This window comes from Wickerhamiella sorbophila (genome assembly GCF_002251995.1).
Source record: "Wickerhamiella sorbophila strain DS02 chromosome Unknown contig1, whole genome shotgun sequence".
In the NCBI taxonomy this organism is placed as follows: Eukaryota; Fungi; Ascomycota; class Dipodascomycetes; order Dipodascales; family Trichomonascaceae; genus Wickerhamiella; species Wickerhamiella sorbophila.
In genome coordinates this window covers 1,080,740-1,105,428 of record NW_020193984.1, presented here as the reverse complement: position 1 = coordinate 1,105,428, position 24,689 = coordinate 1,080,740, and the positions used below count along the sequence as shown (strand labels likewise).

General features: G+C 50.5%; 13 protein-coding genes across 13 annotated transcripts; 6 read left to right on the top strand and 7 right to left on the bottom strand.

Annotated features, from left to right (window-relative positions):
* Positions 1-87: 87 nt before the first annotated feature.
* On the top strand, positions 88-1,632 carry B9G98_00657 (Amidophosphoribosyltransferase; the record flags this gene model as incomplete). Its single annotated transcript, XM_024807215.1, has 1 exon — positions 88-1,632. One exon carries the CDS (start codon positions 88-90, stop codon positions 1,630-1,632), a length of 1,545 nt encoding a protein of 514 aa, XP_024662983.1.
* A 42-nt stretch (positions 1,633-1,674) lies between these two features.
* Positions 1,675-2,901, bottom strand: B9G98_00656 (DnaJ subfamily C member 21; the record flags this gene model as incomplete). Its single annotated transcript, XM_024807214.1, has 1 exon — positions 1,675-2,901. One exon carries the CDS (start codon positions 2,899-2,901, stop codon positions 1,675-1,677), a length of 1,227 nt encoding a protein of 408 aa, XP_024662982.1.
* Positions 2,902-2,964: 63 nt separating this feature from the next.
* On the bottom strand, positions 2,965-6,555 carry B9G98_00655 (Exocyst complex component 1; the record flags this gene model as incomplete). The annotated part of the gene is made up of 1 exon (XM_024807213.1): positions 2,965-6,555. One exon carries the CDS (start codon positions 6,553-6,555, stop codon positions 2,965-2,967), a length of 3,591 nt encoding a protein of 1,196 aa, XP_024662981.1.
* A 220-nt stretch (positions 6,556-6,775) lies between these two features.
* B9G98_00654 (DNA-directed RNA polymerase II subunit RPB2) lies at positions 6,776-10,438 on the top strand (the record flags this gene model as incomplete). Its single annotated transcript, XM_024807212.1, has 1 exon — positions 6,776-10,438. One exon carries the CDS (start codon positions 6,776-6,778, stop codon positions 10,436-10,438), a length of 3,663 nt encoding a protein of 1,220 aa, XP_024662980.1.
* An 88-nt stretch (positions 10,439-10,526) lies between these two features.
* Positions 10,527-11,408, bottom strand: B9G98_00653 (Cyclin-dependent kinase 1; the record flags this gene model as incomplete). The annotated part of the gene is made up of 1 exon (XM_024807211.1): positions 10,527-11,408. The coding sequence occupies one exon, from the start codon at positions 11,406-11,408 to the stop codon at positions 10,527-10,529; it is 882 nt and encodes a 293-aa protein (XP_024662979.1).
* Positions 11,409-11,492: 84 nt separating this feature from the next.
* On the bottom strand, positions 11,493-12,542 carry B9G98_00652 (Very-long-chain 3-oxoacyl-CoA reductase; the record flags this gene model as incomplete). Its single annotated transcript, XM_024807210.1, has 1 exon — positions 11,493-12,542. The coding sequence occupies one exon, from the start codon at positions 12,540-12,542 to the stop codon at positions 11,493-11,495; it is 1,050 nt and encodes a 349-aa protein (XP_024662978.1).
* Positions 12,543-13,049: 507 nt separating this feature from the next.
* B9G98_00651 (Homeobox protein YOX1) lies at positions 13,050-13,868 on the top strand (the record flags this gene model as incomplete). The annotated part of the gene is made up of 1 exon (XM_024807209.1): positions 13,050-13,868. One exon carries the CDS (start codon positions 13,050-13,052, stop codon positions 13,866-13,868), a length of 819 nt encoding a protein of 272 aa, XP_024662977.1.
* Positions 13,869-13,985: 117 nt separating this feature from the next.
* On the bottom strand, positions 13,986-14,705 carry B9G98_00650 (54S ribosomal protein YmL6, mitochondrial; the record flags this gene model as incomplete). Its single annotated transcript, XM_024807208.1, has 1 exon — positions 13,986-14,705. The coding sequence occupies one exon, from the start codon at positions 14,703-14,705 to the stop codon at positions 13,986-13,988; it is 720 nt and encodes a 239-aa protein (XP_024662976.1).
* Positions 14,706-14,769: 64 nt separating this feature from the next.
* B9G98_00649 (hypothetical protein) lies at positions 14,770-15,606 on the bottom strand (the record flags this gene model as incomplete). Its single annotated transcript, XM_024807207.1, has 1 exon — positions 14,770-15,606. One exon carries the CDS (start codon positions 15,604-15,606, stop codon positions 14,770-14,772), a length of 837 nt encoding a protein of 278 aa, XP_024662975.1.
* A 1,727-nt stretch (positions 15,607-17,333) lies between these two features.
* Positions 17,334-19,691, top strand: B9G98_00648 (Bromodomain-containing factor 1; the record flags this gene model as incomplete). Its single annotated transcript, XM_024807206.1, has 1 exon — positions 17,334-19,691. One exon carries the CDS (start codon positions 17,334-17,336, stop codon positions 19,689-19,691), a length of 2,358 nt encoding a protein of 785 aa, XP_024662974.1.
* Positions 19,692-20,110: 419 nt separating this feature from the next.
* On the top strand, positions 20,111-20,461 carry B9G98_00647 (40S ribosomal protein S20; the record flags this gene model as incomplete). The annotated part of the gene is made up of 1 exon (XM_024807205.1): positions 20,111-20,461. One exon carries the CDS (start codon positions 20,111-20,113, stop codon positions 20,459-20,461), a length of 351 nt encoding a protein of 116 aa, XP_024662973.1.
* Positions 20,462-21,116: 655 nt separating this feature from the next.
* On the top strand, positions 21,117-22,328 carry B9G98_00646 (hypothetical protein; the record flags this gene model as incomplete). Its single annotated transcript, XM_024807204.1, has 1 exon — positions 21,117-22,328. The coding sequence occupies one exon, from the start codon at positions 21,117-21,119 to the stop codon at positions 22,326-22,328; it is 1,212 nt and encodes a 403-aa protein (XP_024662972.1).
* Positions 22,329-22,379: 51 nt separating this feature from the next.
* B9G98_00645 (Protein rax1) lies at positions 22,380-23,816 on the bottom strand (the record flags this gene model as incomplete). Its single annotated transcript, XM_024807203.1, has 1 exon — positions 22,380-23,816. The coding sequence occupies one exon, from the start codon at positions 23,814-23,816 to the stop codon at positions 22,380-22,382; it is 1,437 nt and encodes a 478-aa protein (XP_024662971.1).
* Between the last annotated feature and the right edge of the window lie 873 nt (positions 23,817-24,689).

The following is a 24,689-nucleotide window of genomic DNA, read 5'->3' as shown; positions in this document are numbered from 1 at the left end:
GCTTGCAGGTGAGATAATTCGTAACCACCTCCGTCTCCCGTTTTTGGGCTTTTTTTCCCCCGCTTTCTCAACTCTTTCAAAATCCAAATGTGCGGCATTGTAGGCGTAATGCTGGCTGATACAGATAGCTTGGCTGTCCCCGAGCTTCTGGAAGGATGCCACTATCTACAGCACCGCGGTCAAGATGCCGCTGGTATTATGACCAGTAACTCGCGTGGCCGCCTCTATCAATGCAAGGGTAACGGTATGGTCCGCGATGTATTCCAGCCCAACCGTGTAAAGGGCCTGGTTGGTTCAATGGGTGTCGGTCATCTCCGTTACCCCACGGCAGGCACTTCATCGAACTCCGAAGCCCAACCTTTCTATGTCAACTCCCCTTATGGTTTGGCCATTGCCCACAACGGCAACCTCACTAACTCAGAGGAGCTGCAGAAATATATGGACTATCAATGTCATCGTCATATCAATACCGACAGTGATTCGGAGCTTTTGCTCAATCTTTTCGCCAGCAAGCTCCAGGACCTGAAAAAGCGTCGTGTTAACACTGATGACTTGGCCACTGCCCTCCAGGGTGTTTACCAGATGGCCGAAGGTGCCTTTGCTTGTACCGCAATGGTTGCTGGTTATGGCCTTATTGGTTTCCGTGATGCTAATGGCATCCGTCCTTTGGTGTGGGGCTCTCGGAAAACTCAGCATGGCACTGACTATATGATGGCTAGTGAGAATGTTGTTCTAGAAGCTCTTGGATACACCAATGTGACCGATGTTTTGCCCGGTCAGGCTATTATTGTTGCAAAAAACAACGCCGATCCGGTCGTTCGTCAGATCGTTCATCCCCGATCTTACAGCCCTTGTATCTTCGAGTACGTTTACTTTGCTCGTCCCGATAGTGTTATCGATGGTATTTCTGTGTACCAGAGCCGGCTGGCTATGGGTGTGGCACTGGCTCGCAATATCATCCGCCAATTTGGCTCTCTCGAAGCAGTCAAAAGGGACATCGATGTTGTGATTCCTGTCCCGGATACTGCCAATTCTTCCGCCTTGTCTACCTCTGCTGCTCTCAAGATTCTTTATCGCGAGGGCTTCGTAAAAAACCGCTATGTTGGTCGTACTTTCATTATGCCCAACCAGAGCGAGCGTCGGTCCTCCGTCCGTCGCAAATTGAACGCAAATCCCCATGAGTTCAAAGATAAAAATGTTCTTATTGTTGACGACTCTATTGTTCGTGGCACGACCTCGCTTGAGATCGTCCAGATGGCCCGTGATGCCGGTGCTAAGAAGGTTTACTTCGCGTCTTGTGCTCCCCCCATCCGTTTCAACCACATCTATGGCATTGATTTGGCTGATTCTAAGGCGCTGGTCGCTTTCGGACGCACTGATAAGGAAATCGCTGCCGAGATTGGCTGCGATGGCCTGTTCTATCAGACCGTCGAGGACATGTGTGAGGCTGTCAACTCGGTTCCACATGACGCTGAACTCACTGGCTTTGAGATTGGCGTCTTCACTGGTGAATACATTACTGGTGTTAGTGAGGACTACTTTTCTCATTTAGAGGAACTTCGCAGTGATCGTCTTTCTTCAGCTGATGTCAAATCTGATGTCGACATTGGAATTTTTAACCATGCAGAATAGACCAAAAAAGTAAATACCTAAGCATAGTTATAAATTATATTATCAAACGTGACGGGTAGCACGAGAATGCTCCTGCAATTGGTTGCGGGTTGCGAATGCTTGTCCGCAGGTGTTGCACTTCATTTCGAATTCAAATGACTGCTGTGCCTGTTTTTTCTGCCGCCGTTGCTTGGCCTTGCCTGACTTGGCCGCTGGGGACGCCGCCTTGACAGGCTTTTTCTTATGCTGATCCAGCTCGTCCATAATGTCGTCGACGCTCAGTGATGATACACTGTCTGCCAAACCGAAATCACGGTCTTCAGCCATCATTTCTCTTTGCAATTGCTTCACTGCTTTAACATGTGCAGTTGAAAGCTCATGCTCCTCGAATTCTGCCAGAGAATCAAAAGACATTTCGCATGCAATACATTCTGGAATTTCACTGGTACTAGACTCTTCGACTTTAGCCCATTCCTGCTCTTTAAACTCACCACGTGCGTCAGCTGCAGCTTTGGCTTGAGCAGTAGCATGCTCTTTAGCTTTGGCTTCGGCCTGGGCACGCTCTTGAGACTTGATTCTGCGTTGCTTCTGCGCGCGAACGTCTAGTTGGCGAATCCCGCGTGCAAGCGAGCGAACGGCATCGTTATACTCACGTTTGGAGGCATCACGCAGACGTTTATTACGATTTTCCATAGCTCTCTTGGTCTTACGATCGGCAGCATGATGGACAGGATATATGTCCTCCCAAGCAAACGACTTTAAACTTGAAAAGGATTCCCAAGCAGCGTAGAAGCTTTTGACGTCAGACCACGGTGCATCGATATGGCCAAAAGACGGAACGTTGGCGACTTGAACGTTGCCCGAGTCCACGCTATCATCGAATGCGGCTTCTAATTCTTCGTTCCGTAGTCTATCGAAAAGCTCAGACACTAAACGATAAAACTCGTCCTTTTGGGGGTTCAGAGTTACATATGCAGGATCCATGTACCTCTTTAGCTCTTCGGTACTCGTGACGGGATGTCGATATTCGTTATACTCGTTCGTTTCATGAGTATCATACCATTCTCTTTCTTGAGGATCGGAAAGAATATCGTATGCAGCTTGCACTTTTGCGAATTGAACAGTCGCCTCCTCCTCCTGATTGTAATTGCGATCTGGATGCAGCTGCAAAGCGATTTTGCGATACGCCTTTTTCAATTCATCCGTAGTGGCATTCTTCTCGGCGCCCAGCAGATCATACAGCGACTCTTTAGGCTTGATCTCGCCTAAACTGCTCTGGTTCGCACCCATTTGAAAAATTTAGAGAATTACTAACCCATCAACTATTTCACATGATAATGAAAACTAGACTAGTTAAAATGCAGAAAGAATGTCTTGGCGGGTGATTTCCAGGGCGTTTTCGCCGTCCAACTTCCTGGCCAATTCAGAAATCTGGTTATAATAGTCAAGATACTGAGCGCCAATGGCTTTCCAGACCTTTTCGAACAACGCGGAATCGCCCTCTCCGTCAGAAGGAGTGTAGAAGTGCTTTTCGACACGACGACGAAGTGTCTCTGTAGATTTGCGCATTTCCTTAGCATCGAATCCCAACACTGCCTTCTTCAGTGCGGCAAGTTGGCCTTTCCCTTTCACGTTCTTGAACTTGGGGCTCTTGCTGAGATTCACAAACTCAATGATGCGGCCAATTGGACGGTGGAGAACATCATTAATGTAAGCTTCAAGGTCGACGCGATATTGCTTCTTGGCCTGCAGGATAATGTTCTGGATAGAGAACGAGCCAATGGTCTCCAGCTGGGTAATAATACCATTCAAGTTGCTTATCATCGTAACGTGATGATTGAGCATATCTTTATCTTCTTGACCAGCTGCATCTGTAGAAGTGTCTGTAGAACTTGTTTGGAAAATTTGAAGGAATGCACGGTATAGTTGATCATGCGAGTTATCAACCAGCTTGCGCACAGGTAGATTGTCTGTATCAACTCCAACATCGCGGAGAGCCTGCTCCACGACAAGGACATAATGTGTGAACCTAGAAACGATTGCCAAAAATCCATGACGCTTTTTGGTGACATGGGATCCGAGAATTAAACGCACTTGTCCGTCTATGACAGCGGTCCACCGCTGGCTAAGCCTGGAGTGCAGCGCATTCAAAGTATCAACTAAATACTCCTGGTCTTTCGATTGCAGGGTTTCTAGTTTCTTCTCGATCTTGGCAATCAAATAAACTGATTCCAAAACACTGGATTGGCCAACAAAGCCTCCAACTGTATTCATGAGATCCTCCATCTTCGAGAAAACAAGACTAACCTGTTGACGGGTTCGAGCAGATTCTTCACGAGAAGTGTCTACATCACCAATCTCAGGTTCCCCGCCAAACTGCGCTGCCATTTCTGCTCTGAGCTCAACCGGAACTTGACGAATAAATAAATCGTAGCGACGGCTACCGTGACTCGACAAATGGAAGAAACGAACAAGAAGCTGCTGCTGAGCGGATATATGCAAAGAAATGACATCGACCATTTGATCAAAAAGACGCTCCAAAGTAGCCAAGTTATTTGATGCAAGTGCGAATGAATTCTTGTCATTGCTAGCCTGTGGGGGTTTGGGATGCGTCTGTCGCAATGACTTGGTACGTTTCGCCAATGCAGCGGCGGCAGCAGAGCCTGCATAGTTTACAGTACTGCCTCCACTGGTTGTACTATCTTGTTTCTCCTGTAACGTGAACACTGCACGGCTGCCAACAGTCTGCTCAGCCTGTCGCTTCCATCTAACGGAATACGTCGAAAGCGACTCAGAATAGCATTGGGAAGCAACGGTGATATATTGTGAAAGCAAGCTTTGGTATCGGGCAGGATCACTTTCTTTCATGAATAATACAAGACCAGCCAAAGGATATGTTTTTGTCAAGAATGGCACATCGATACGAGCTGGCGTTTCTGAGCTAACGTTGACCTCTGACATTTTCTTGAACTCTTGAACAAGGAAAGCCTCAACTCGGCTGCCAAAGTTCGAAGCAAGCTTCAATGTTGATCCCTTTTGTTCTTGGAGAATTCTCATGGAGCCTACACCTTGCTCACCACCAAACTCAACTGCCTGAACCGCACTATGGAGCTCAACAAGAGCGTGCTCGAGTTGAGGTAGATCATTAGGAGATGCAAAGTTAGACTTTGTGATGACCTCGATAACTTCAGGAGGCAGCGATACCATCTCCAAAAGGCGGACCAGTTCGTGGTAGAGGTTACGCTGATTCATACCGACAACCTGAGGCTCGTTTCCGCGGCCACCAATCTTGGACACTTCATCACCAACACCAGAAAGCTGGACAACAAAAAATCCAATCAGCTGTTGAAGCATCTGGCTGTCGTCCAAGCTAGTTGCCGTCAACTGCTCCAACTCATCAATGCGTTTATCCAGGGAAACGACATTCGCCGTGTTCGACTCTCCAAGAGTCTGCAGTTTCGAATTGATAACTTTTTCTAAATCTTCGACTGACGAAGTTCCATCCCATTGCAACTCGTTCAAGGTCGTTTCGAGATCGAAAAACGCTTGTCGACGATCAAACTCACTCTGGGACTGTTGAGATGCCGCAGATGGGTGTCTGGAATGTGTCTGCCATACTCTTTGGGTATCATAGAATGGCGAAGAGATCATTCCGGAGCCTCTTGATCGAGGTGTTCCAGGCAGTGAGCCGAACGTGCGCCTTCGCTGATCAGGAGACCGCGGCACCAGCTCTGGAACAGGAGGCATTGGTGGAATGTTGGTGGCAGCAAGACTTGGGTTAGAACTGGATTGTGGCAAGGACCCTGCGGATGGAGATCGAGACGTAGCAGGCGACACTTCTGAATCCTCAGGAGATCGATTCGGATTCAAGGGCTTCGGGGCGAACGGTAACGATGACGCAGAGTTGTTGTTGCTTTTAGGCATTTGAGACGGGGCCAATTGACCAGGACTTCTGTTCACAGAATCTTGAGAAGGGGCTCGTCTCACTGAGTTGAACGACCGTAAATCACTCGTAGGCGGGATCGAAGGTGAATCTGCACCCCGTGGTCTCGAGACCGCTTTTGGAGTCTCTTCTTGTGGCTTCGGGTGTTGGGCTAAATTCTCCTGTGAGCGTGTGGGGGCGCGAGGACTGGGCTGACCTGAAACTGGAACCGGAACCGGAACTGTACGGATTCCTGGTGACCCAGATAACCTCTCCCGGCTCAGATTCGGCAAAGAAGGAGTTGATGGGTATTGCGGGTTTCCTGGAGATAACAATGCCTGCCTGGCGGCTCCTGCGCTATTTCGCTTGGGGCTCATTGGTGGTGGCTGGCGCAGATCGACATGAGGTTGGCTACGTCGCTTCGGCACCAATGGGTCAACCGATCTCAGAGGGGAAACTTCTCCTGGTGACTGAATTGAGGGACTTGCCTGCTGTACGGACCCAGCGGAAGTCGCCCGACTGCTGCCTGGAGACTTTGTCCACTGGCGGCGATCAAAACCAATCAAGCTCAGTTGCTTGGATGTGAATTTTTCATAAATCTGCGAAACACTTTGTACAAACCGTAGCTTAGCTCCGAACGAAGACAGAGACCAAAAGTACGACTTTCCAAAGTGAGCAACGATGCCAGCAACTTGGTCACTTGGATTCTCAAGACTCACAAGCTCTTGCAGCCCCCAGGTACGGCCAATCTGGAAAGTGCGGTTTTCATTTTCACGGGCCTTGTGGATACGCACTGCGCCATCGGCCAGAACAGCTACAATAGCCACGCGTTCCTTGGGCAGAATTGTGGGATTTAGCAGCTCGTTGACCGATTGCGCCTCGCTAATTCGCGCATGTGTGATGTACTCTTCAACTAAGCGTCCGCTCTGATCCCGATTGGAAAAAAGAGATTGTATTATCCGGCGTTTTTCGTCCTCATTCCGAGAGGGTCGAGCAGCGGGACCGTTGTTGGCGCCGGACATAAAGCTAAGCGATCGGTCAGCATCCAGAGGGTTTTTCACTCGAGGTTTAGAAGTTGTAAAAGGTCCCTTAGGGCACAAACTTTCGCCGTATAACCGGTTTTAGTCTAAATACTGAAGAGCTATGTATATTTCAGCGTGTTGCAAGCCGTGCTCGTACGTACCAACCTGTCTGTGAAAGTATTTCATCACCGTCCTCACTTACCTAATCCACTGTCTTACAATGTCGGCGCCCCCCTACGAGGAGGACCCCTATGCCTTTGAAGAGGACAACGAGATCACCAGCGAGGACTGCTGGACCGTCATCTCGTCCTTCTTCAACGAAAAAGGCCTGGTGTCGCAGCAGCTGGACTCCTTCGACGAGTTCATCGAGACGACTATCCAGGAACTGGTATGGGAAGACAAGCACCTTATTTTAGACCAACCGGCCCAGTATACCACGTCTCAGGACAATATTTCAAGACGACATGAAATCACGTTCGGAAAAATCTACCTGTCACGTCCTACTATGACTGAAAGCGACGGTTCTACCCACCCTGTATTCCCGCAAGAGGCTCGATCGCGAAATCTCACCTACTCGTCTCCGTTGTATGTTGAAATCCAGAAGCGTGTGCTGTACTCCCGTGAAACAGACCCTGATGTGGAGCCTGACTGGAAACCCGATCCCCATGAGGTCCCCGAACCAGTGGAAAAGTACTATATTGGCAAGGTCCCTATCATGATTAGATCCAAGTTCTGTATGTTGCGCAACCTTCGAGACGATGATTTCTATGAGTTGAACGAGTGCCCCTTGGATCAGGGTGGTTATTTCATCATCAACGGTTCGGAGAAGGTTTTGATTGCCCAGGAGCGTTCCGCGGCCAACATCGTGCAGGTGTTCAAGAAGCCGGCTAATTCCCCGGTGTCCCATGTTGCTGAAATCCGTTCGGCTATTGAGAAAGGCTCGCGTCTCATTTCTACTTTACAGATCAAACTGTTCAGCAAAGACAAAACCATCAAAGCCGCTCTCCCCTATGTCAAGAGCGACATTCCAATCGTTCTTGTATTCCGTGCGCTGGGTGTCGTACCCGACGGTGATATTTTGGAGCACATTTGCTATGATCAAACCGATTGGCAGATGCTAGAGGCCCTGAAACCTTGTATCGAAGAGGGTTTCTTCGTGCAAGACAGACAGGTGGCTCTGGATTACATTGGTCGCCGTGGTTCTGTCACAGGTATCAACCGTGACAAGCGTATTCGTTATGCTCGTGATATTCTGCAGAAAGAGTTGCTGCCCCATATCACGCAAAAGGAAGGTTATGAGACCCGTAAGGCCTTTTTCTTGGGCTATATGGTGCATAGACTGTTGCTTGTGGCTCTTGATCGTCATGAGCAGGATGATCGTGATCATTTCGGTAAAAAGCGCTTGGATCTTGCTGGCCCTTTGCTTGCCAACCTGTTCCGTATGCTGTTCCGCAAACTGACCCGGGACATTTTCCGTTATATGCAGAAATGCGTGGAGACTAACAAAGATTTCAACTTGACCATGGCTGTGAAATCAAACACCATCACCAACGGTCTCAAATACTCTTTGGCTACCGGAAATTGGGGTGACCAAAAGCGTGCTATGTCTACGAGAGCTGGTGTGTCTCAGGTACTCAACCGATACACTTTCTCGTCTACACTATCGCATCTGCGTCGTACCAACACACCTATCGGTAAAGATGGTAAGATTGCCAAACCTCGTCAGTTGCACAATACCCATTGGGGTTTGGTGTGCCCTGCAGAGACCCCCGAAGGTCAAGCTTGTGGTTTAGTCAAGAACTTGTCCTTGATGACTTGTATTTCAGTTGGTTCGCCGTCTGATCCGATTATTTACTTCCTCGAGGAGTGGGGTATGGAGCCTTTGGAGGACTTTGTTCCCCATGCCTCGAGCGCGGCTACACGCGTGTTTGTTAACGGTGTTTGGATTGGTGTTCATCGTGAGCCAAATGTATTGGTGGAGACCATGCGCAATCTGCGTCGTAAAGGTGATATTTCTCCCGAGATCACTATTGTTCGTGACATTCGTGAAAAAGAATTCAAGATCTTTACCGATGCTGGCCGTGTTTACAGACCACTGTTTGTGGTTGAAAACGACCCTCAGAGCCCCAGAAATGGTGAACTTAAACTACAAAAGGATCATGTCTACAGGCTTCTCAATACCGAACAAAATGACCTTTCTCCAGAAGACCCGGACTACTTTGGTTGGACATCTTTGGTGAACAACGGCGTAGTGGAGTACATTGATGGTGAAGAAGAAGAAACCACAATGATTGCAATGACACCTGAAGACTTGGAGTTGAGTCGTCAAAACCGTGCCGGCCTGAAACAGGAAGACACGGAGATGCTGGATCCAGCAAGACGTGTTAAAATGTTGCAGTCTTCTGGTCAGACATGGACACATTGTGAAATTCATCCCAGTATGATTTTGGGTATTTGTGCCTCCATCATTCCATTCCCTGACCACAACCAGTCTCCTCGTAACACATATCAATCTGCTATGGGTAAGCAGGCTATGGGTGTGTTCTTGACGAACTATAGTGTTCGTATGGACACTATGGCCAATATTTTGTATTATCCTCAGAAGCCGCTCGCTACCACCAGAAGTATGGAGTATCTCAAATTCCGTGAGTTACCCGCTGGACAAAACGCCATTGTAGCCATTCTGTGTTACTCTGGTTATAACCAGGAAGATTCGGTTATCATGAACCAGTCTTCCATTGATCGTGGTTTGTTCCGTTCACTCTTCTTCCGTTCTTATATGGATCAAGAGCGGCGTATCGGTATGTCTGTTGTTGAGGAGTTTGAAAAGCCTACTCGCGCGGACACTTTGCGTCTCAAGCATGGTACTTATGACAAACTCGACGAGGATGGACTTATTATCCCCGGTGTGCGTGTTTCAGGTGAAGACATCATCATTGGTAAGACAGCACCGGTTCCTCCTGACACTGAGGAGCTTGGCCAGCGCACGAAATTCCATACCAAACGCGATGCGTCTACGCCTTTGCGTTCCACAGAGTCTGGTATTGTTGACCAGGTTCTTTTGACTACTAATCAGGACGGCTTGCGGTTTGTCAAGGTTCGTATGCGCACGACCAAGGTTCCGCAAATTGGTGACAAGTTTGCTTCTCGACACGGGCAAAAGGGTACTATCGGTATTACGTATCGTCACGAAGATATGCCTTTCACAGCTGAGGGTCTTGTTCCTGATCTCATTATCAATCCACACGCCATTCCCTCCCGTATGACAGTCGCCCATTTGATCGAGTGTTTACTGTCCAAGGTTTCTGCGTTGTCTGGATTCGAGGGAGATGCTACTCCCTTCACGGACGTGACTGTGGACGCTGTATCCAAGCTACTGCGTGAGCACGGTTACCAGTCTCGTGGATTCGAGATTATGTACAATGGACACACCGGACGCAAGTTGATGGCCCAGGTATTCTTCGGACCTACCTATTACCAACGTCTGAGACACATGGTAGACGACAAAATTCATGCCCGTGCTCGTGGTCCTGTTCAGATTCTGACAAGGCAGCCCGTCGAGGGTCGTTCTCGTGATGGTGGTTTGCGTTTCGGAGAAATGGAACGTGACTGCATGATTGCTCACGGTGCCGCCGCCTTCCTCAAAGAACGTTTGATGGAAGCGTCAGATGCCTTCCGGGTTCATGTCTGTGGTATTTGTGGTCTCATGTCGGTTATTACGAATTTAAAGAAGGTCCAATTCGAGTGCCGGTCATGCCAGAACAAAACTAAAATTTATCAGGTGCATCTTCCTTACGCCGCCAAGCTTCTTTTCCAAGAACTGATGGCTATGAATATTGCCCCTCGACTCTACACTGATCGTTCAGGAATTACAGTGCGATAATTGGTATTTTTAAAAGCAGAAAAAAAGATAGTCAGTAATAGTAAAAGCTACTGGAAAGACCACAGTAAAAACGTAGGATTAAATAGGGCTACAGAAAATATGGATGGTCGACTGCCCTCTTAGCACTGATACGAGCAGCGGGGTCATAAGTTATAAGTTGGTCGAGCAGATCACGACCGAATTCGTCGAGCTCGGGAACCGCCTTCTCTAGAGGCTTTCTGCTCCACTGGGGGAAGGTAGTTTTGAAGTCAGGTAAAGTGGTAACGCCCGGCCAAACTTGCTCGTTTGGAGTGCCAAGTAACCGGAAGATCTTGAAGATTTCATCGATTTCCGAGTCTCCCGGGAACAGGGGCTTGCGGGTGCACATTTCGGCGAAGATGGCACCGATACTCCACATATCAACACCTGTAGAGTATTGTCTCGCGCCCAAAAGAATTTCAGGGGCGCGGTACCACAGCGTCACTACCTCGTGGGTATAAGTTCTGAGCGGAACGCCAAAGGCGCGGGCGAGACCAAAGTCGGCGAGTTTGAGATTTCCCTCTTTGTCGATGAGCAGGTTTTGAGGCTTGAGGTCACGGTGTAAAATGCGGTGTGCGTGGCAGTACCTCGTGCCCTTGACAAGCTGCAGCATGAACTTCTTCACCATGTCTGCGCCAAGTCCCTCGCCGCGGGGAATTGACTCCATGTACTTTTTGAGGTCAAGATCAAGGAACTCAAACACAAGGTACAGCTTGTGGCTGTCTGAGTGCACAATATTGTAGAGAGAAACAATGTTCGGGTCTCTCATCTCCTTCAGTAAAGAGATTTCCCTAATGGCGGTTGACGGCACGCCCTCGTCCTCGGCCTCCAACCGGATTTTCTTGAGCGCAACAATACGGCCTCCGTTTAACGAATCTTCGGCTTTATAAACAACTCCGTACGTGCCCTCGCCTACTTTCTCCAGTCGTCGATAATCCGATAGTTCCACCATGTTTACTTTCTCTTAATCAGCTGGTGGAAAATACGCGGCCGCGTCCACGTGCTATAGGAGGGCGAGTGATTCTAAGTAGAGAAATTACTGAGTATTTGCAGATTTAGCTATCTTGCGCAATGCCCGGCGGCGAATATCGACGTGCATTTTGCGGTTAAATACAGCAACAATGCGGCTGTACACGCCAAGGGCGTTTTCGATCCACCAGTGGAGCAGGCCGTGAGACCAGAACGGTGTAGAGGTGTAGGCACGCTCCTGAGCACCACCGCGACGGTTCAGGCTCCGTAGAGTAGCTTTAACAAAGGCCTTGGGAGAGGGAATCATAGCTGACGTGCGGCGAATCTTGGACATGTTCGAGGTAACCAAGTAAGAAACGACGAGCTCGACGTCAATGCCCTCGGGAGCGAGCTCGGCACCCAACGCAGAGCTCCAGCCCTGCAAAAATGCCTTGGATCCTGAATAGGTGGCCAGCAGAGGCGTGGGGGTCAATCCAGCGAACGAGCCCATGGTGAGAATCAATGCCCGCTTTGATTTTTTGGTTTTGATAGATTTTTGCAGAGCGGGGATGACAGCACGGGTGATTTCAAGCGTGGCAACATTGTTGATCTGGATGATCTGGTGCATTTCCTCTTTGGTAGTTTCGGCAAATGGCACAGGCATCTCATGGCTCTGTCCGACGTTATTGACAAGAACACCGACGCCGCCCTCAAGATCATCAACAAAAGCTGCCAGCTGGCTGTACTCTTTATCACCAGCGGACGCGGCATCTAGAGCAAAAGTAGCCACCTCGCCACTGTACTTTTCTTTGAGTTCCGAGGCAACCGCGTCCAATTTAGACTGAGTGCGAGACACAAGCAGCACCTTGAACCCAGCACGAGCAAGCTGATGAGCGAACTGCTCGCCAATGCCCGCAGTGGCACCGGTAACTACTGCCCAGGCGCCGGCCTTACTGCCGTAAGTAGTCAAAGGGGTGCCCCTGCGGACCAGGGTATCGAGCAAAACAGCCAGGTAGCTGCCGAAAAGATTGCCGAGCTTGACGACACCAAACAGGGTGATAATTGCCAGCACGGCTCCTGGCAGTGGGTTCAAAACAGCCAAGTCCACGATGCTCTGGGTAAACGCAGTGAAGGACATGATGATGTCAGCAGGCCGAGGATGCTGCAAGTTAATTGAGTGAAAAAAAGATTCGAGCCAGAGGACACTAGTTTTATAGGAATTTTAAATACGACTTGGCATCGTTACGACGGATTGAACATCTTCTCGACAGCCATAAAGTCGTAACCTAAAGTTACCCTGAACTTAGTAAGGGCTGCATTCCAGCACGATCTACAGCAAGGTGAAAAAAATGAGAAAAACGCTCTTGCCCGCGAGCAAATACTCTTGAAACCAAATCAGTCTACACGAACACTCTATCCACCAAAATTGTGTTAAAAACCCCCCTCCACATCCTCACTTTAAGAACCCCCTGGTATGCTGCTCAGTGCCATTAAGGCATGCAGCAGCACAGCACCTGCGCGTAAATAAACATTCCATCCGCGTCGCGTCCCACATATTAATAACTCTCACCCCAAAAGTTGAGGTTCAAGTGTCAATCAAAACAAACCCTTGACTTTGATAGTAATAACAGGGAGACGTTAGAGCATGACGGCTAAAGTGGAGGATTCGCAGTGCCTAGCGTTCATCACGCACCTTCCCGAGACGTATCAGTCGAATGAACCTCGCATTGATGAGACCCAGCTGGCCCGCCGCAAACGTCGACGCACCTCGCCTAGCGAGCTGAGTGTGCTTGAGGCCGAGTTCCGGGCCAACAACCGCCCCGCTCGCCAGGATCGTGAACGCATTGCTGGTCGAGTGGGCATGACGGAGAAGGCAGTGCAAATCTGGTTCCAGAACAAGCGCCAGCAGTGCCGGCGGCAGAAAAGCGACCCGGCCCGACGCTCATCAAGCACTTCCAATACCAGCAGTTCCATGTCGAGCGGCGAAAGCTCGTTTGACTCCTCGATGGGCACTCCGGCGACCCGATCAAATACCATTCCTAATGCGCCAGAGCTGTCCCCTATTTCCCGCACTATTAGCATTTTTGGCTCGCATCCCACCGAGAATTCGTCTCCATTGCCTTCCCCTCCTTCATCTCATTCCACCTTGGCTGGACCAACACAATTACCGCAATTCCTTGCTAAGCAGGCTCCGGCCACATTGAACAGTATACAAGAGCACGCAGACCCCCGTCCTGCTCTTGCCAAAAGAGCCAACACCGTCCGTCTCGCCATGTCCGCTGACGGCAAGGCTGAAGTGGTGGTTCGGGCGCCTCTGCGGCCGCTCAACACCAACAACATGACGCCGGTATCCAACCGGCGGGCCACGCGATTTGTTTCGCTTCCTTCGCCGCGTGAACTTCTTGAACGCGACGCTGAGGCGGCTCAATGTCTCTTATTTTTAAAATCTGGACGCGGACACTAACCCCCTTTTTATCCCACGACAAACGACGCTAATTTAACACTTTTTCATACCTAAAAACTAAAATGAAAGGTCCTATATACAGTTTCTCTTTTATTTTCCCCCTTTGTCCTTGTGTTCTCAGAGCTGAAACTCCTGTGGTTGCAATGGTTTGATGGGCTTGAGGGGCTCGGGAACAGGGAACTTGGCAATCAAGTACTGGAGAGACTCCTTCTCAATAAACAACCGCTCGGCCCGCAAAATATCCTGCACGTTGACCATTTCCTTGGGGATTAAGTCCACCTTGATGCAGTCGCTGGTGGCATCAAATAAATTCGCTCGGTGGTCGCCAACAACAAACGTGACTCGGTTGCCTTTGATTCCATGCTCTTTAAGAAACGTTTCGCCTACAAGGCTGTGACTGGAGCCAAACTCGATCTCTCCATCAATAATAAACAAACGGCCGGCCCGGTACTGCTCGCTGAGCGCAGTGCGCAGGGCCAATGAGTAGGTGCTCGACGGCAGGCCAGTTGCAAAGTCATTAGGGGCATGCCGGTTGTGGGCCAACCCACCGTCGTGGCGGATCGGGTTGCCACGGTCGCCCATACGGGCTCTACCAGTACCTTTCTGGGGGCGCAGTTTCTTCTTGGAGTAGCCCATGTCGCTGCGGCCCAAAATCACCTTAGAGCCAACCCGCTCGGCATCCCGCTCAAAAGTGACTGCCTGCCAGAGAAGATCACGGCGTGGGGGCAGCCCAAGCACTTTGGCGCTCACAGGCTGCACGGCAACTGGTTCGAGGCTAGGAAACGCCCGGACTGTGGCTAAAACGAACGAGGCAGCTTTGCCAGCCCGAAGAGACATGATGAAAAATTACTGATTTGTCATCTGACTCATATAATTCTACGAGCGACAAAAGATGAAAGAGCTATTGATTTCTGTTTGCTAGGCCATTGATCCAGTCGCACAGCATGTCGATCATTTCAGGAGTGCACTCGTGGCCGGTTTTGGGCTGGACGTAGACTATTTGGTTGGCCGCCAAAGTGCCTTCTTTGGCCCACTGTTCAGTGTAACTGGCAGGAACAAGCGTGTCGTCTGCACCACAAAGCGCGAGAACAGGGAAAGGCTTGCCAATTAGGTCGACTCGGTCTTGGTAGGCATTGGGTGGGAGCGTGGGGAAGTCGCTGCCTCCGGTAACCTGGATGGCATACCGATCTTTGAGCATCTGGAGTGTGTCAGGGCAGCCAATGATCGGGGCTATTCCTTTAATGTAGTTGTTTCCACTGGCTCCAAACCGTCCTACTCCAACCTTCCACGAGATGTGTCCACCAAGAGATACACCAGTGACTAGGGGTACGGCTGTCTTGTTGGAAACTGCTTGAGCAAGCACGCCAATGTAGCTTGGTAAATACTCCGCGACCATCTCAACTTCAGCAGCGGCTTGATCAATAACGCTGAGCATATTCTGTGCATGTGTGGGGTTACCCTCTTTCCAGTCCTCGTTACTGAGTTTCGACACGGTACGAGTGCCGTGGTTTGGCAGGTCGAAAGTGGCACAAATAGCATTGGGGACTGCATGTACGATCTCACGACAAAGAACCTCTGCGTACTTGTAGTCCAAGCATCGCGGATGGGCAACCACTACGAACGATAGAGGCTTTGAGGGGTCTAATTCTCCAGCATAAGTATACACAACAAGCCCGCCAATGACGAACTTCTTGGGCTCAACCGCATCAACACCGTCGCGCAATTTCAGAGATGGCATGTTTAACGATAGATCGCTAAAGGAGACTGAATCGAGATAGGACCCCCGGTTACCCTTACCCTGTGAAGAAAGCTAATACCCCAGGACAAGAGCGTTGGCTTTGCATGGGAAACCATTCTCTGCCCTCTGGCTAAATGTCCTCTAACCCCAGAATTGGATAAAAATGGCTGATGGGAAGCTAGGATATTTCTCAAGAACGGTCAAAAACTATGTCGTAAAATTAGTGGCATTTCGGAACCATCCTGATGATATATCGCTTGGGAAGCATCTCGCCGACCTACACTATCGCGAAAGATGGATCCAAGCTCTGGAAGAGATTACCCAGATCCAATTGCTTGGTCTGGTGGCCAGCTCAACGTTTTTACTAGTCTTCGCTTGAGCGAACAGTACGAGATCCTCGGCCCTTCCGATCCATCTAATGAACGTTTGCACCTCGACACGGATAGCGATAACTGCCTCGACATAAGGACGTTTGTGAAAAATAATTGTTCCTCGTCGTGTTTTCCTGAGTGAGTCAAATATGTAGTCCGTCTCCCTGCAGGATCGCTACAACTCCTCTTGCGACGATACGAAGCGAGCCTCAGGGAGGATTGCGAAGAGTCAACGCTCCAAACAGGGCCATACACCTGCTAATGTTTTGAATAAGGTGTTTTGTCGAGCAAATTGTCTCTGCATGAGGAAAAAGCCGGTCTTTGATCTCCAGCAGCCGAGCGTTTTTCAAGATGGGAACGCATCGATATCGTCCAAAACCTTCAAGTCGATCAATTGCTAGCCAAGGTTTTCATAACGGGTCAGCACCATGTTGCTAACGATGCAGCAAACACAGCCACCTAGCGATCGCTCACAAGCCCGTCGGTTCTCGATGCAGCAGGGGTTCACGCACAGCTTGATCGCCCCAAAATATTCAAATCTAGCTACAACTACTAAATAATTTAGTTCTTTGCCTATGATGCGGTTTGCTCCAACTGGTTGTGTGATTAGACTATGTAACTGAGAACCTCATAGCACAGCCCACAACCACGATACCACAAGTTCTGTGGGCCCCAGGCGGCAGAAGAGTGTTGTCGGCCCTTACCCTACATATGCATGTTGCGTTGACCATCCTTAACACCCCGTGCCGGGCACTTGGTAAAGGGAGCATTGCGCCTCCCAGCGTTTTCTTTCGCAAACCCCCCCAGAATCGCCCAAAAAATTGTTGGCCGATAGCAGAGTCGATTGAACCCAGGCAGCGGCATTCTTGGCGCGCACTGGCAGATATCGGCGAGGGGGCAACTAGTTTATCGCTATTTTAATCCTATAGAATACCGCACCACAGCATTGTAGCGCTTGAGATGGTGGTGGCGAAGGCTTCCGGAAAGGGGAGTAATGGGTATCGCGAATCCCGCGTGCTGACACATACGCAGGAAAAGTGCAGTTTGTGTCCTGGGCACGTCAGCAAGCCGATACTACTTAAGCATCGCGCTTCCCAATATGCTGGCTGAGTTAACCCGCTCTTTGCTTTACCCCCCTCCCCCACGCACGCCCTCACACCGTTCCCGCCGGTTTGCTGACGTCAATACCACGTCACGTGATCATCTAGTTGCTGCCTGAGTTGCAACATTGCCTTATCATTTGACGTTTGTAAATTCATCTGCCTACTTTATTGTTTGGTATTTGTAAACGACGGGTTTGTCCTATAAAGTTGCTACTGCCTGAGTACTCTTCTCTTGCTTTGCAACACTGAAAAAATGTCCACCGAAGCCTCTCCAACGCCACGTGAGGCCGAGAAGCGGGTTTTGGACGAAGCAAGTGTGGAAGCCAAACGGCCCAAGCTTGAGTCTGAGACTTCTTTGGAGAACACCCTGGTCTCTCCTCCCCTGGAAAATGGCGCTCATCCCGAACCTGCCGAGCTGGAGTTTTCACAAGCTGAGCCCGCAAGCGAGCTTTCTCAACCTGCCCAGGAAGCTGAACCCGCTTCGGAACCAAATGAACCTGCTGAGCCCACTTCAGATGCTGTAGATCCTACCGCTGAGCCCACCTCAGAGCCCAACGAGCCTGCCGCTGAGTCTGCTACTGAGCCTGCTACTGAGCCTACCTCCGAGCCTACCTCCGAGCCTGCCACCGAGCCTGCCACCGAGCCTGCCACCGAGCCTGCCACTGAGCCTGCACCCGCCGCTGAACCGACGACTGCGGACTCCGCCGCGGAGTCCAAAGAGCCTGCTGACGCTGCTTCAAACCAACAGACGCCCATGGAAACGGACGGTTCTCAGCCGAAAACGGATCCCGATAGCGACGGCCTCACACCATTGCAACGAGCCCAAAAAGCTGCCGACAAAGAAAAAGTTGTTGTTCCTGAAGGTCTGGACCCAGAAACACCCACCGCTCTCCCCCGACACCAGCTGCGCTACGCAACCAGCGCTATCAAAGCCATCAAGCGCCTCAAAGACGCCGCTCCTTTCCTGACCCCTGTGGACCCCGTCAAGCAAGGGGTCCCGCAATACTTTGACTACATCAAAAATCCGATGGATCTGGGAACAATCGAGAAAAAGCTCATGCAAAGCGAATACAAGTCCGTAAGGCAGCTTGCAGACGACTTTGACCTTGTGGTGTCGAACTGTATCATATTTAACGGTGAGGACTCTTTCATCTCCAAAATGGCAATCTCTATCGCACACAGCTTCAACAAGCATCTGTCTAATATGCCGCTTTATGATGAGCAAGATCCCAAAAACAAGCGAGCCAGCCTGGCCTCCAACACTCGCCAGAGTACTGGTCCTGAGGTGGCGGCGGCGGCGGCTGCCACCCCAGCCCCTGCCGCTGCTGCCGCTCCTGCTGCCGCGCCTACTCAAAAGCAAATGCAAGCTCCCGGTGTACCCATGTTACGCCGTGAGAGTGCTGCCGACGGCCGCCCCAAGCGTGAAATTCATCCCCCCAAGCCTCGCGATTTGCCCTATGGCGAAGCTCGGCCCCGCAACAAGAAGTTTGCTGCTGAGCTCAAGTTTTGCAGCCAAGTCGTCCGGGAGCTAATGAGCCGCAAGCACGAAGCCATTGCCTATCCCTTTTTGGCACCTGTCGATCCAGTTGCTCAAGGCGTTCCAAACTATTTTGATATTATCAAAGAACCTATGGATCTTAGTACCATTCAGCACAAACTCAACGAGGGCCAGTATTACAATGCCGACGAGTTTGAAGCAGATGTCCGCCTCATGTTCCGGAACTGCTACGCGTTCAACCCGGAGGGCACACCAGTGAACGAACTGGGCCACCGTCTCGAGGCAGTGTTCGACAAGAAATGTATTGAAAAGCCCCAGCCGGCACCGACGCCTCCCCCCATGCTTTCCAGTGATGATAGCGACTATGACGAGGAGTATGAGGAGCTGGGGCTCTCTAATCCAGCCATCCAAATCCTCGAAGAGCAACTGCACATGATCCGCCAGCAGGTCCGTCGGCTCAAGCGTGAGGCCGTCGCAGAATGGCGCGACAAGCGCGGTAAAAAGAAAGGTGGAGCCCGTCAGTCTAGCACTGGCGCGGTAAGACGCCAATCGCAGCCTTCCGGATTTGGAGGCTCCAGCTCTACCTCGGGTGGCCACAGCCGTAAACAATCGGTTGCCAAAGACTCCACCCCCCAAGAGATTACTTATGATATGATGAAAGAACTGAGTGAAAAGATTGGGCTTTTGCCGGAGAACAAGTTGGGACGGGTTGTTGCAATTATTCAGGAGTCGATGCCTCATCTTACAACCAACGGCCAGGAGGAAATCGATATTGAGATGAACAAGCTGGAGCAACATACCCTACGCAAGTTGTATGACTTTGTTATCAGAAACCGAGGAGATGACAAGCCACGACCTGCCCCCACTGCGCCGGCCGCCTCGCCGGGATCGATGCCCCAGAAAAAGAAAAAGTCCAAGCCTTTGACTGAGGACGAGCAGAACCGCCAAATCGAAGAGATCCAGAACAAGCTGCGCCAGTTTGACCAGTACGAGGGCGGCGGAACCCCTTCGGGAGCGCCGTCTCTGCCTGCAGACGATAGCAGCAGCAGTTCAAGTGAAGACGACGTGATGGCTGTTGACGATAGCGACGACTCATCGTCTGAGGAAGAGTGAAGATATGTAAATAAATAAAAAAGTGTGTTTTTTGGAACTCCAGCTAATCTAGTTGGTCTCGTAAGAGATCAATTTGGGCCTGCAGCTGACGCACCGTGCTGGCCATTGCATCGAGCTGCCGGCGAATCGACAGACTGTCTGCCCTTTTTTTGTGCCGCTTCATCGACGGACTTGGACTGGGCGGGTCCTGGATCACAGGGCCCAAACCGCTCACCAGATTGGGCGAATTAGGCGCATTAGGCGTTGATACTTGCGGCGGCGGAGGGGTGGACATGATTATCTAAGAGGGAAAGGGAGCCAGAGAGTGACCCAGGGTGACCAAGGGTTGTTCTGTCAGTTAGGGCTTAGGGCAGCTGATCTCATCGCCCGCGAGCGACTCAATCTAATAGCCGGGGGCCACCATTTCACAATCATCAAAGATGAGCGACAAAGCCGACAAGGTTACTGAGCAAGCCTCCAAGATCATCAAGGTCCGCATCACCATTACCTCGACTAACGTCAAGAGCATCGAGAAGGTCTCTGAGGACATTGTCTCTCGCTCTAAGCAGTCTGAGGTCTTCACCAAGGGCCCCGTCCGTCTGCCCACCAAGGTTCTGAAGATCACCACCCGTAAGACCCCTAACGGTGAGGGTTCCAAGACTTGGGATAGCTACGAGATGCGCATCCACAAGCGTCTCATCGACATCCAGTCTCCTATTGACGTTATCAAGCGTATCACTGCCTACAACATGGTCCCTGGTGTCAACATCGATGTCACCGTTGCTAACTAAATAATGTAGAAAAAGCCCTGTGCATTTATTACTTTAACGTTTAATCAAGTTCTTTGGTTGAAGTATGGATATTTAGCTGCCGTCGTGACTGGCCGCGTCTATACGCCATGCAGTTAGACACAGTCAAAATATCGCCAGAGCCAGACCCGTAGCCGCTGCAAGGCAGGGCCCCGCAACCGGGAACTCTTGTTTTGCTTCCCCCACGGCCCTCTAGAGCCGCCGTTTCACCTCGTTTATTTGTGGCCTGTCTCATACCCTAATCCAGTCATTTTAATTTCGTTGGAGAGGCAACCCATCACGGGAGTGACCGCCCAGAGCACCGTCAACAATTAAGCGCTCACGACAGCCCGGCGTTCCTCCAAAGAACCCCATCTGTCAAATCGCTCAATCATTCTGTTTTCACCGAGAATTAACCCGATCTTTTTACTGATCGCTACTTATTTGCTTCCTCCATAACTGAACATTATATATAACTTAATGTTGCATGGTGCATATGGCATCCCCTTTCCCCTGCCCCTCTTGTGTTTTTCCTACCCTATCGTTTGGGAAACGCTAATCCGCACTAGCAAAGGACGTTGTAAGGAAAACGACCGGACGAATTTAGTCGGACACGTTAGTGCTTGTAATTCCCTGACAATTCTGCAATACCCTTTCAATGCCAGTTCCATCGGAGGCTACTCTAGTCGCTAGCCCGCCCCAGAGCACTAGCGATGCTCACCCTCCTATGTTTGTACGATTAACCCCCGAGGCGTTGAGCAGTCTCAAGTCAAAAAACGATGGTCGCATTCTGCTCAAAATTGACGGCCGAACTGGCACTCTCGCCGTCAACGGGACGACAATAGACATCTCCGTGGCTGATGAGCCGGGCACTCTACAGGTATATACGCCCTGTGCCGACGACTCCGCAAAATTTCAGAGCGCCGGACTGGTCAAGAAGCGTCTCACCCTGCGCAAGTCCGTCTCTTCTGCTGCAATTTCTCCCCCGGCCGCCGCATCGGCCCCCCAGCCGACTGCTGCAGCTGCGGCGCTAAAAAAGCGACTGGTAAAGTCTTCAGGCAAGCAATCCCCACTGAACAAGGCTCCCTCGCCCCCTCGCTCACCTAGAGAATTACTTGCTGAGGCCCCGCTTGTTTCGTCGGCAATGCGAGTCGCCCACTTGCTTGCCCTCGGCCAGGCCACAGCAATAACATTGGCCCAGCGTACCCAGATACCGGTGGCCGACGTACAAACATTGCTAAATCAGATCGCCCGTCCTGTTCCGGGCTCAAACGACTTATTTATTCTCCGCAACGAGTCCTACGAGTATCTTCGTATTTACGAGTGGAAGCAGTACAGTGCCAAGGAACGGCTTCAAGTCCTCAATCAGGCCGAAAAGGCCTATGATGCACTGGGATATGTGGTTAACGCTCCTTCCCGCTCTAATCTCAAAGATCCTCGCCGACGTACCGGGTCTGTGTCGCCAGAACGTCGAGCTCTCAAACGCAAGTCCGCTCCAGCCATTGCTGTCCCGCCTTCCGCCTCCACGACCCCATCCGCCTCCGCGGCAGCTCCCGCATCTAAATCCCCTCCTTCATCCGCATCACCCCCCAGTTCGTTGTCTCCTCCAGAATCATCCCAAGTAGCCACCAAGCCCCCGCCAGAAAAGAAACATAAACCAACAACGGAGGAGGACCTGTTTACATTGGCTCGCAAATTCAAGGCAACTTATTCAGAGTACTCTAGACTTTACGGCTTATTGAGTTCTGGTCCCCGCCCGGAATCCCAGGTCAAAAAGCTGCTCACAATGCACAAAAACTTGGAGAGCTGGAAACAGCGCCTTTGGTCGGCAAGCAAAAACCGGCGTGGTCGCCAAGTACCTCTTAAATAGCATATTCTTTTTATTTTTAGTTTACATGGTTTTTTCTTTCTCTTTTGATCATTAGAGCCGATGGCCAGGAACGAGGGCAAACAGCACAACACAGCATGCTGTGACAATAACTGTGAGTCCGGCAACCAGCACCGAACGACTGCGAATAAGTTTGGCAACATATGCTTCTTTGACATGGGCTATCCCGAACTCCTCCTGCTCGCTATAGCCCAAAAGCCCGAGAATAAAATCGAGGCTGTACAGAGAGCTGATAACAAGATACCAGCCTATGGAAAAAGGTAGAATGATCCAGAGGCGAGTGAGTTTGGGCTTCCAATCTAGCAGAATAAAAACAAATGAAAGCCAAAAGGCGCCAAACAAAGCAATCATTCCGAAAAGCAAGCGAAACAGATTACTGGCCGGTTGAACGTTACGCAGAGCTGCTGATGCAAGAAACGTGGGGTAGGCTTCACGCTCCATGACCTCAAAAACATAGTCTCTTGCTTCATTGAATAGCGCTGGGTCTCTCCGTCCCGCTCCCTGGGCCGCATCTCTGATTTGCCGGGCCATTTGACCGGGCAGTAGAACCTCACGGTCAGCCCCGGGCGTAAGGTATCTTTGTACAATTGAATTGACACTTGCATAAATATCTTCCAGAGTAACAGCCTGGGGCGGCATTCGGGCCTTTTCAAACTCAGTTGAGGGTTTCAGGTCTGGCTCCTTGAGTGGACCTCCAAACGAATTGTTGTTGAGATTGATCGGCCCCAATGCCGACGAAGACTGAATAGGCGAGCCTTGTGTTGGTGATCCACCAGGCACTCGCTCGTACGGTGCTCCGAGAACTGGTGTGCGAGATACCCCGATATCTGCCTCTTCGTCTTCATCGTCACTTTCGTAATGAACTGCTCTGGCTGAGGGCGGTTGTACAAAATGTTCTTCTTCTTGAGTAGGCAGCGACTCAAATGTACCATCTCTTTTCTGGAATTCGTCTAGGAGTGCGGATAGACGCGCAATGGTGTCTCTTCGTCTACTGCTGCCCTGAGACTCGAGGGAATTCGCACCCAAAGACATTCGATGCTGGTGTTGGCTGGAGCCTGACTGTTCCCCAAGCATACCCAGAAGCATTGAGGAGCTTGGTGAGGGCATGCTGTGGAAACTGTTTCTCCCGATAGATGAATGGGAAGTGTCGATGTTTTGGCCGCTGCCGCTGCCGCTGCCACTGCCGCTGCCATTGCCGCTGCCATTGCCGTCAGACAGATAAGAAGTAAGAGGTTGACGCTGCATGGTCGGACTCTTTTTCGCGGCAGTCGCTCTGCCCAATTCCTGTCCCTCAACATAAAGTTTACATAGCTTCACATGATTCGCAGCGTCCAGCCAAAAATCCAAATACTCTACGCCGCGGTAATGGGTGCGCATGAACTCATAAAAGGTCCACAAGTCCACAGGAGGTGCCGACATCCGATTAAGGACCTCGAACAGCGTCGGCAGACGCTCTCGGGACTGAACCATTGTTAAAACAGTATGAGATGGAAGCGATGGTGGAGGTTTATGACGAGTGTTCCCAATCGGGTTAGGTGTAAACAAACGGCGGATTCTTGCACGTTTGGGCGTCCTGGGTGTACTTGCATTGGTAGAGCGGCGAGTCGAATATGGGGAACTTGAAGAGGACTTTGACCGCGATGTCTGGCTCGACACCACCGGGGGCCGTATTGTAGGTGCGCTCATATATGGCCGTGGTCTGGCATGGCTCAGAGCACAGTTCTGTATATAAATAATATTATTGCGTGGTACATTGTGCATTTCGTTTATTTACTCTTACTGCTTCCGTAGCATGTTTGCTTTGTTTTGTGCAAGGTCTTGGCTGAGTGGTTTAAGGCTATGCTACTACATTAGCTCACATAATGTCTCAAACACAGGCGGGGCATGTAACGTCAGATTTTTGCTCAAAAACGAATGCTAAACAACTTAATTTTTATAGACAGAACGGGATTACTTTTGGCCATAGCGGGCAGTCGTTTCGGCGCCGACCTTTAGATCACCCCTTGAATTGAAAAAGAACAAAAGCTCATTATCGCTAATCATCACGGCCGTGCATTTGTTGCTAGGGTAGCAGATGGATGGGTAAGGCGGGCAGACGAAAATTGGAGGAAAATAATAATTTCGAGAACGGTCAAGCGTGCTACATTCTTGACATCTGTGCAGTACAGCTAGTCTGGAATTGTATGCGACGTACTCACAAAATCAGTGTAGGGTCACTCATTGCGTAAACGGTCGATCTCATGCAGGGAAAGTGGTCGGAGACTTTGCTGGGCATCTTGTGAAAGAGGCCCACTAGTGATGGCATTTCGGCCCTCGGATCCAGTCTAGGCGTCTCAACATAAC